The 10,811-nt window shown below is 41.0% G+C and overlaps 1 protein-coding gene across 1 annotated transcript in view; it reads left to right on the plus strand.

The window, feature by feature from the left end:
* MAPKAPK3 (MAPK activated protein kinase 3) overlaps positions 1 to 2,819 on the plus strand; it is a 70,235-nt gene extending 67,416 nt beyond the window's left edge. The window contains exon 11 of the mRNA XM_053377464.1: positions 405 to 2,819. Within this exon, the coding sequence (XP_053233439.1) occupies positions 405 to 563 (159 nt within the window). The 3' untranslated portion in view covers positions 564 to 2,819. The remainder of the gene's footprint in view (positions 1 to 404) is intronic.
* Positions 2,820 to 10,811: the final 7,992 nt, after the last annotated feature.

A 10,811-nucleotide genomic window follows, 5' to 3' on the forward strand; every position in this document is an offset into this window, starting at 1 on the left:
CTGTGGCCCCCCCATTTATGCATTTTTCATATCCTGCCCCCCAGGGGGCCATATGGCCCCCAGTTGGAAAACACTGTTCTAAAGTATTAAAATATTGTTAGCGTTAAAATATAGTGCTTTCAATAAGGATTCCTGTAGTGTTGTGTTACTTATTTCACCTTGGTCCTTCTAATCTCTTTGTCAGAAATGTTCAGTATAATTCTGCATATGTGTTCCTTGTCATTTAGCTGCACAGTCCACTTGGGTAGAAAATGAGCTCTCTTATGGGAAAGGGCACAACTCTTAGTCTTGGCTGGGGGAGGTCAATGGAGATCTGTGACCAGAGGGTTCTGTTTTCACCTGAACATGGTAGGAAAGTGGCCTCCACTTCTTAAGACCTAACTATTGCCTCATGTGTGTTTTAGGAGGAGATGACTAGTGCTTTAGCAACCATGAGGGTGGACTACGACCAGGTAAAGATTAAAGATTTGAAAACATCCAACAACCGTCTCCTCAACAAAAGGCGCAAGAAACAAAAGCAAGGAGGCACCTCTTCAGCATCTCCAGGATGTAACAACCAATAAAGAGAAGAGCGGAAGATAAATATCAAAAAGAACTATTAATTCAAATGGGTTCAGCTCAGCTTTTACACCAAGAACAAAGGGTGTACATCACTGAAGCTTTAAGTGAGTTGACCTACAGAGAAACTGCACTGTGGCATCCAAAATGCAATGTTCTGGAACTTTTTATGCGAGCACTGTGGGTTTTTCTAAGGGATTTTTTTGTTTTGTTTTTAGCATTGTTTTGTTTTCCCCCTAGAGTTCCAGAAAACCCTAGAATTCCAGTGGAAGCTTAAGATGTGTAGTCTACCGACTAGAGGCTGTGCAGGTTCCATACTTATTCACAATGAGCACAATCCAGCCAAGATTAAGGATGTTTAAGTCCCCTTGATTTCAGCCAAAAATATATTTAAGCCTGTGCTCAATTTTCTCCTGTTGGATTCAATAGGACATAAACCTGCTTAAATTTGGCTGGATTTATGTCTAGCATTTCTAAGAGAAACAAATTTGTGCCATCTCCTGTGGCATAAGCCTCATGGACAGAAAGTTCAAGAGTCTGGTAAGGAAGCACACAGAAAGGAATTAGGCATGTAAGCTTTCCATGTGTGTATTCCTGCTTGGTCTTGGCACTTTTGCTGTATTTTATTTTACTTCTAGGGTTCATGCTGTCAACTCGCACAATGCCCACCTGAGCAAGGAAGCATTGCTCTTGACTTTAAGAGAAAAATGTTTACATATTAATAATTTCTTAAGTTGTGTTTCCACTTTCACTGAAACATGGGGGTTTTATAGGTGTTGGTAAACATCCATTTCTATTTCGCTAGAGCCATGTACACTGGGAAGCTGCAACTGTTCATGGCTTCCTTCGGGGACTGTACATCTGTATGACTCAGCTGTTCCCTTTTCTTATTTTGTGTGTATGCTACAATTGTTCTGGGTACATAATTCTCTCAATCAGTGTTTAATAAGACTGATATTTTTTAAAAAATTAAGGATCAAATATTAGACTGCAGCAGTCATTATTGAAACTTCTGCAGTGTTGAAATCCAAAGTGAACACACTGGCATGAATAACATACAAGATTTCAGTTCAAAGAGGATCCTATGTAGTCCAGAACGAAGCCTTCCAGTTCCATTGTTACAGGTGGGGCTTGAACTTAATGTAGAGTGCTGGTTTCTAACTTCTACCATTCTACGCACTGAATTAATAGCAATCACATGTTAGACCTTGCGAGCATCCTGTAAGCAGTGTAAAAGTTAACAAAGTTGGTGAGAATGCTCCAAAATTCAAATAACTACTCATAATCACTGCATCAAGATGCACATTATCACAAATTTTCAACATATATATGAGGTTTACTTGACTGATGAATTTATGATCAACCACTTTCTTTTTCAGTATGTTTTGGGTTAGAGTGGACATGGTGAAATGTAAAAAAAAAAAGGGCACTCAAGTTATTCGAATAAACACTTATTACAAGATGGTAGCAAAATCCATCTGGAACAGCAGTTGTACCAAACACTCCTCAGTGTCTCAAACCAAGGAAGATTCTTCATCTTCTCATACAATATCTCATGATAGACTGGTCATATGACATGCTGGTCACGTGCCATCTATCCTTATTCAACCATTCCATCATTCATCAGCTATTTCCAAAAACAGGGTGCAGATGCCTACAAATGCAAGCCCATCTATCTCCACTTCCAGCCCTTTGCTTGAGCTCTCAGATGTGCTATGTGGTTTGGAGAGGGTAAGAAATATCAAGGATTTCCACATGTTGCTGTTAACTTTTCCAAACCTTCGCACAGGGGAGGGAGATCCCCGTTCTGCCTCAAGGCCTCTACTTCTGTCAATGGGCGCAAGGAAGAAGCTTTCTTCTGCTTCTAGTGCAATTTGGGAAAGGTAAAAACAGTGGCAGGTGACTCCTACTGTTCCTTCTGCAAACTGCAGCACAAATGAGATAAAACCCATCATCTCCCCTAAGCCCTCTCCACATGCTAGAAGACTTCAGAGGAGGGGATTTGTGGCTACTAAGGCAAGGCAAGCCAATATTTGTAGATCTCCGCGTAATAATTTCATTCCAGAATTACAAGGATTACTGGCTTTGTGAATTGGCAGTGCACAACCTCTCTATTCCTCACTCAGTGCCTCTCTTTGATGTACAGGTAGACATTAAACTGTTAAGACACACTGGATAAACCTATGAACTCTTGACTCTTTGTGAAATATTAACATTTTGCATATGTTAATAAATGGTGCTTTACCATTTTTTTAAGTGGACCCTGCTTCCTCACTGTGATTAATCTATATTTCTATTGGGGCCCTGCACCAGCTTCAGCTATAGGAAGTAAACGTTCATCTCTGCCACGCCATAAAAGAAGCTGCATTTAAGAAGAGAACAGAAATGTAATTTGAATTCTGAAGGAATTGTTTCTGCCCAGTAGGACTTCTATATAGATAAGAATGCTATTTCCATCTACTAATTAACTAAACTTTAGAAGCAGCATGTTAGTAGTAGTAACTGAACAAGAATGAGCCCAAACCAAAAGGCATAAAGGAATGACTTTCTAACTGGTTTGTATGTCAGACAGACTCCATAAATGTGAAGGTACAAATTTCCCAAGATTTGTGGAAGGGCAATAGCTTAGTGGTAGAAGATGTACCGGTATTTTGCATGCAGAATGTTCAAGGAACAAATCCATATCTCCAGGTAAGATATGAAAACCCCAGGAGAGTCACTGCCAGTATAAACACTATTAAGCTACACAGAAAAAAGATCTGAAAACACCAGGCCAAAAGCCCATCTAGTTCAACATTCTATTCTCACAGTGGCCAACCAGATGCCATGGGAAGCCTGAAAGGACCCAAATACAACAGTCTCCCTACTTGTGCTTCCAGGCAATTGTATTCAGAATCACTTATGCCTCTTATTTGGTATTCAGAGGTTCCCAATGGGGTTGGGGGTTTATTGGGTCAATCCTGATTACTGGTAGAATTTTTCAGTCCTCTGGGACATAGTCGCCAATGGATAAATCCTGCCACAAAGTAAAAAGGATTTTACCCTTGAGCAGCACAAACGCTGGACATCCTAGGGAAGGAGGGAGAACAAGTCCTGTTCAGTTTTTACCGCAGTGCCCAACGTGTCCGTCTCAAAGCATCCAGATGCAGCAAAACAATTACAGCATTGTTTTGGGCTTTGATTCAGTTTTCCTTAAGCCTGGGGTGTGAGGACAGATTGGAAAGGGAAATGTCTAATTTACCTATATTTCTGTTTTTCTCTCTCTCTTCACACATTGCCATAAGGATCAGAGAGAGAATGTAAAACCAGGGTAGTAAGGGGACTTGTTTATTTATCCCATTGGTATGCCATCCCAGTTCCAAGGAGCTCAGGGCAATCCATGTGTGGTTAGCCCATTTTATCCTCACCAAATCCTGCAGGTAGGTAATGCCATGGTCAGCCGGTGATGTTGATGACTGAGCAGGGATTTGAAACCAGGTCCCTAAAGCCTAATGTAACACTGCACTACATTACACCACAGTAGCTCTGGCCATACAAAGCCTGTCACTCACTCCTTCTTTTCTTGCTTTCTCCTGTTCCCTACTTTTAAGCTGTGTTTTTTCCCCATGCAAAGATACATGTTTGTGCCACTCTGCCGCCCAAATTCCACGTTTATTCTGAGATTTTGATGGTTGTTGCCATTCAGGCAATTCTGCAAATAAATGAATAAATGATAAGGATAAATGAATATCCTTTTCTACTGAAAATCTCTGGAATTCACTGGTTGAGCAATATGTGCCATAATTTGCATGATGTCATTGCAATAGTCTGCCTATGCCTTATGCAACAGAAACACTAGAACTCTTCTGGATCAGATTCTGCCACCCTCTGCATTAAAACTAAAAGCCTGAGCAATTTAGTCTGAAGGACATTAATCTTTTTTGTTAGAAGCTGCATCTGTAGATATTAGACTACAGAACTGATGCTATGCAAATCATGTTGAAACTGTCATACACTATACAGAGACATCTGGGAACATCTAAGGAAGCACCCAACAATTTTATTAAAGGACAGGAAGAAATTAAACAGTTGAGAGAAATTGTACAACTACCTCCTTTGAGAAAGAAGGAGACATATATTTCTTCAAGCTAAAATTAGCTGTGTTAGAGGAATTAATTACAAAAGGGAAATTCTCTGTATAGTGGACAAAGATTTGCTCTTGGAAGACCTAGTTTCTGCTATCAGATCATTATGTGGCCTCTGTGTACTAGGTCTCACTAGAGAATGAAGTTTGATTTCTGCCAAAATCTTTAATGCTCAGTGCATAGGCAAAGTAGAGTTCAAAGGTACAAGTGCTATGCATGGCTGAGTAAGCTAAGAAGTTGATCCAACAATGGAATCAAAAAAGATTTGGAGGTATGGGGAAGGATGAAACTCTCTTTTTGGGGTAGAATCTCAACAATTAAAATGAGTGTACTTCCAAAGATGTTATTCTTATTTCAAATGATTCCTATAATCAAAGGGACTATGATTTTTAAAGAGTGGCAAAGAGTAATTTCAAGATACATTTGGCAGGGTAAAAAGCCAAGAATACAATTCAAGTTATTAACAGATGCGAAGGAAAGAGGAGGCTTTGCCCTGCCAGACTTGAAATTATATTACGAAGCGTCCTGTCTCTGTTGGTTAAAGGCATGGATAAAATTAAAAAACAACAAATTGTTAGATTTAGAAGATTTGATAACAGATTTGGATGGCACGCGTACTTATGGTTGGAGAAGAAGAAAAGTCATAAGGGTTTTGAGAATCATATCTTCCGGAGATCGTTAATAGAAATATGGGATAGGTATAAAAACATATTAGAACCTAAAGTTCCACACTGGTTGTCTCCATTAGAGACAATATACAATTGGATACAATATACAATATACAATTGTACAATATACAATTGGATGATTGGGAAAAAGTATGGAATGAAAATATAAAATTTACAGCATGTACTGCGTTAAAGGAGAACATTATGAAAATGGTATATAGATGGTATATTACACCAGTTAAGCTAGCAAAAATGTATAAAACATGCAATAAGTGTTGGAAATGTAAAGAAAAAGAAGGATCATTTTATCATATGTGGTGGGAGTGTAAGAAAGTGAAGAGTTTCTGGGAAATGATATATAATGAATTGAAGAAGATGTTGAAATATACATTTGTAAAGAAACCAGAAGCCTTTCTGTTAGGAATAATAGGAAGAGAAATAAATAGAAGGGATAATAAACTTTTTCAATACGCAGTAACAGCAGCAAGAATATTAATGGCCCAAAATGGAAACAGGAGGAACTACCGACTCTTGAAGAATGGAGAATGAAACTTATCGACTATGCAGAATTGGACAAACTAACTGGGAAGATTAGGTACCAACGGGACCACAAGTTCATCGAGGACTGGGGGAAATTTGTAGAATATCTGAAAAGTATATGTGACGAACAAACAACGCTAGTGGGATTTAAAGAGGCTTTGTGAAAGGTAAAGGAGTATTGTTAAACAGAAAGAGGACAGTAAAGGTAATATTAAAATGCAATATCAAAATTAGAAAATGTGTAAAAACGGGAACATATGGATGATTGGCAGAGAAGCCGATGGAAGTCCAAAAAGTTGAAATTTGTGAAAACTGTTTGATATTGGAATTTGTATAATGGAAAAACTTTAATAAAAATTATATATATATAAAAAGAAGTTGATCCAACAAGCAACACACTACCTTGTGTCCCATTATATGTTATTTGTTATATGCTCTCAGCTACACTGGTGCCTCTGTGACCTAGGCAATGGAAGAGACATCAGCATCAGCTTTGAACCAGGCTGAGCAGTAGACTCATGAGAGAATGGCTTAGGACAATCTCAGTTAGTGCTGGAGGTGGCACCAGGATTGGAGGTGAGGCTGGCAAGAGAACTGAGGGCACTGGGGACACAGAGTGCTTGGCTGAAGTGAGAGGGGATGAGGTAGAATGCTGGGGTGAAACACTATTAGAACCCTTCCCGTTACCTGACTCCTCATCTGTGAATCCACAGTGAATCCTCTTGAAGCCTGGACACCTCCTGTCCCATCTACTGGGCTCCTCCCTGGGGTTGTCAGCTGGCAACTCCTCCAACTGCTCATCCTAGTCCCAGGACTCAAGACACTCTAGAAGACTGCAGTCCCTGATCTCTGTTCCCCTGCTTTGAATTGGGAAATCTTCACTGAATACAATAAAGATTGTAAATTGAAAATAACAGCAGCAAAAGCAAGAGATCTCACTGCTATTTAAATCTACCGTGGTTTGAAGATATTATGACAAAAGTTAACTGTTAACACAGTAGAGCAGCATGTAACCACCCTAGAAAGGACTGGATGTGCAAAGCACAGAATGCTTGGGAAAGCTAAGACTGCTGGGTGTGCGCATGCATCTTGGGTGATCACAGGGGATATCAACTAAAGAAAGTGGTAAAGGATCTCGGAATGAGTAAGCAGCAACATACACCATAATTAACTGAATGAGGTTTGTTCCTTTCATCTTGATTCTGTAAAGATAGGCTACGTGGGATTATTTCTAGTGTCTGAACACTGGGAACTGCCATGTCTTGTCTACCCTTTCCTTGAACATTCTTCTATCCAAGGTACGAAAGGCACTACCTTTTAAATGGAAAGCATTTGCCTACAATGATGAAAGTTGATAGGAGTTGTGGTCCAGCAACAGCTGGAGCACCCCACGTTGGCCACCCTTGCTTCAGACTGCCAGTTTAGTTACACCAAATGCCCTGAATCGTGTCACCTTGTACATGGCCCTTAGCACGTTAACGCCAGGTATGTCTACCTTGTCATCTGTTTCGGGTTCAAATTTCCCACATTTGAAGAGCAATTTTGTGGTCAATGACTCAGTATCAAAATATGAAGGCATTCCATTGGGATTCCTTATTTTTCTTAGCAGCAGAAAAGTACAACTGCTTACATGCCTCTCTTTCTACTGTCTTATTTAATTGTTGCTTAGAGGCAGCTTATGCCCCTCCTAAGATGCTCTGCAAACCCCCCCCAATCTCTCTTATGTGAGGCCTCTAGCATGGTCACAGTTCCTTACTTCCCCAATTTTCTTTCCATACCTCACTTCTGTGAAAAATACAGTGTGACAAACCTTTCTCTTGACATGCTACACTTCAAACCTACTTTTAATTATAAACCGCTGTCTTGCTGCTTCATTTCCTAATTGAGGAAGCACAGCATGCAGTCCTGGGACTGGATTTCTCTTAACTCCTTATTGCCCCAGGGTCGGCTGTCCAATTAAAGAGCAGCTCCTGATTTGCCCAGAGACTGAAATAATAGGATGATCATCCTGCCTGTTCTCTGTTAGGTTAACATCCTGTCCTCATTTCAGAACAATTTTCCATTTCTTTTTAAATCTAGAGATACAACTGACCTTTGATTGAAACATATCTATGGAATGTGTCAAGTTCATGGAGGCTGGGTAGGTAGCCTATTTAGAATTTGCCCATTAGTGATTTACCAATAATAATGTTAGCCTTTGTGAGACCTACTTTCATATATCTGGGAAGAAACTTGTCATTTGTAAGCTGAGCACAGTCTTTTATCAAAGTTCCATATGCTGTGATGAAAAGACCCCCCTTGTGGTTACACTGTGAGACCTTGGATATCTTTAAATAAAAAACAAAATAGACCTGACATTTCCATGAGACTAGGCAGATGAGTCACCTTATAGGAAACACCAGTGGCCTGACTTGCCTGAGAGCTATCTCACATCCACTGTGCCTTAAATCACAATATGCTTATTTCTGGAAATATAAGTTATACCTTAATGCATGGGTCGGCAAACTAAGGTCCGCGGGCCGGATCAGGTCCAACTGCCTTCTGGATCCGGCCTGCAGACAATCCGGGAATCGCTGCGTGGAGCACCAGCGTGCACATTATTTCCCTCTCCCTCTGCCTCACACGGCGCCGCCTCCTCCTCCTCCCTCCCTCCTCCTGGCTTCTCCCTGCCCTGCCTAGAGGAGGAAGGGGGCTTGACTTTGTTGGTGCCAGCAGCAGCAGCGCTTGAGCGGCCGCCATTTTAAGCAGCCCCTCTCCGGAGGCCTTTCATGTGCCGTTCATCATCCTGCTGCCGCCAGCCCCTGCCACTCGCAAGACACAGGTAAGCAGCCACCAGGGCTCATCCGGTGCTGTGGAGAAGGGAGAGGAGAGTCGTGGGGGGGTGGCTTATTGTCTGGCCCCCCACAAGGTCTGAGGGACAGTGGACCGGCCCCCTGCTGAAAACATTTGCTGACCCTTGGCTTAATGGTAATCTTGAGGGAGGTGTGGGCAAACTTTAGGCATGCAATATTTACTTTGTATTCAAGTAGAAGCCTGAGATCTGCCAGCTGAAGCTGGCTGCAAAATGGCCGTGCAGGGAATGGAACCAATTACCTACATTTCTCCATGAGCATTACACTGGGATGACCTGCAGACACAAATACAAATCTGCATCTGAGTTACTACAGATCAGAGATTCTAACTGTCTGATTTAGACCCTAAAATGGCTATTATTAAACAATGGGGAGTTGGAAACCCTTGTAGCTCTGCTGCAAATCACCTACATAGACAATCCTGTTCTGCATCATTAGCCTTTTAATCACTGATGACACACTGGAAGGCCAGTTTGGTTGGTTCCAATTTTGCAACTGACACTAAATTCCGGTTCCTACACCTTATTGGTTAAGAGTCCCATTTAAGGAAATTTGAACTCTATATGTTACCTTTTGAAAAGGGGAAGCTTTTCTGTGTGTGTGTGTGTGTGTGTGTGTGTGAGAGAGAGAGAGAGAGAGAGCGCTTTTCTGCCCCTTCAGAAATTCTATCCTGTGTAACTTTAAATATAAAAAGGAGCAGATGCTATTACCTAGATCTGTCTCCAGCCCTTAAGTAAAGTAGTTGCAAAAGAAGAAGGGATTATCAAGCACTTTGAATTCCATGGCAATATTGACTAGCAGTTGCCCAAAACCACCGAGAGAAGCAGCTTTTCGTGACAAAATATTTGGGCTAGGCATAGCAAAGGGGGCAAACAGAAGAAAACATCCAGGCTGCAGTCTTGCATATTAATCTGATCTGACTGCTCACCTGGTACAAAGATGCCATAAACCCAGTTTAAGCAGCTGGCTAGGCCTTTCGCCCTCAAAATGTGGAATCCCTGCATGACAAGGAGGCTGCATTGGCCGTATTTGCCTTCTGAGGTACCTCACATTGAAACATTACTGGCGATGTCGGAGAAGGACACCTTCACTTTCTCTTTCAGGGATCCCCTAGCTTTAGGTACAATTGTGAATGGCTGCAAAACACTCCAAGGGCCAAGAATTGCACCTAATTGATCCCATGTGGGATGAAAAATTAAATTATAGCAAAACAAGCAGGGCCTTTCTCTTCCTAGGCTGGCAGCCAAGTCCAGCTGAACTATGCCTAATGTTTAGTAATGTATTTGGTGGAGTCAACGCATCTCCTTTTCACTCTTCTCTTCTGGAACTTGTCCAAGGACTGAAAATTAGAGGGGGATCAGAGGTTGAAAAAAAATAAAAATCAATAGCAGCTCAAAAAGCTATCTTGTAACCTGAGTGGCTGTGAAATGGATTTCTGCTGAATTTCACTATGTTGAGACTAATGAGATTTTTAAAAAGTTATTTCTGTTAAAATAATTACCATCACAAACTATGTGGAAGCCATCTCTTTATATATCTTAATACAGGTCATCAGTGCTCCCCAGTTGTTTCTCTGGCTGATCAGTTTTATTCAGGTCCATGCAATTAAATGCAATGAGTATTTAGTTCACAACAGCTCTCCTGAAATTCCCTTTCTTATGCCTCTGGGAGGCTTGGGAGACTGTTCTTGGAGGGGGTGTTGCTCTTTATTGCTTAGCGACCAAAATGCCTGCATTCTTAAAACCTGGAACATAATTTAAATGTGAAAAGGGGTGGGTAGACCTGGGAGAGAAGCTTCTTCTGAGGCTAAAATTAGACCAGAATGTGTTGGTGGGAAAATAAAGCTGAAGAAAGCTCACTTTTTCAAGCTAAGATGTTAATGTACTGGTCCTAAGGGGACATTTGTGAAGGGGAAAATACACTGCAAGACTTCATCATTCTAGTTCAAAACAAACAGGAATTCTAAGGTGAGGTACGTGAACACACATGTGAGAAATATTACTAATCTCATTAAAAAAAATGTGTTGCTGAAAATTCCGATGAATACCTTGTGTGACCAAATTCACTTC

The sequence above is a fragment of the Podarcis raffonei genome, chromosome 2, assembly GCF_027172205.1.
Source record: "Podarcis raffonei isolate rPodRaf1 chromosome 2, rPodRaf1.pri, whole genome shotgun sequence".
Lineage (NCBI taxonomy): Eukaryota > Metazoa > Chordata > Lepidosauria > Squamata > Lacertidae > Podarcis > Podarcis raffonei.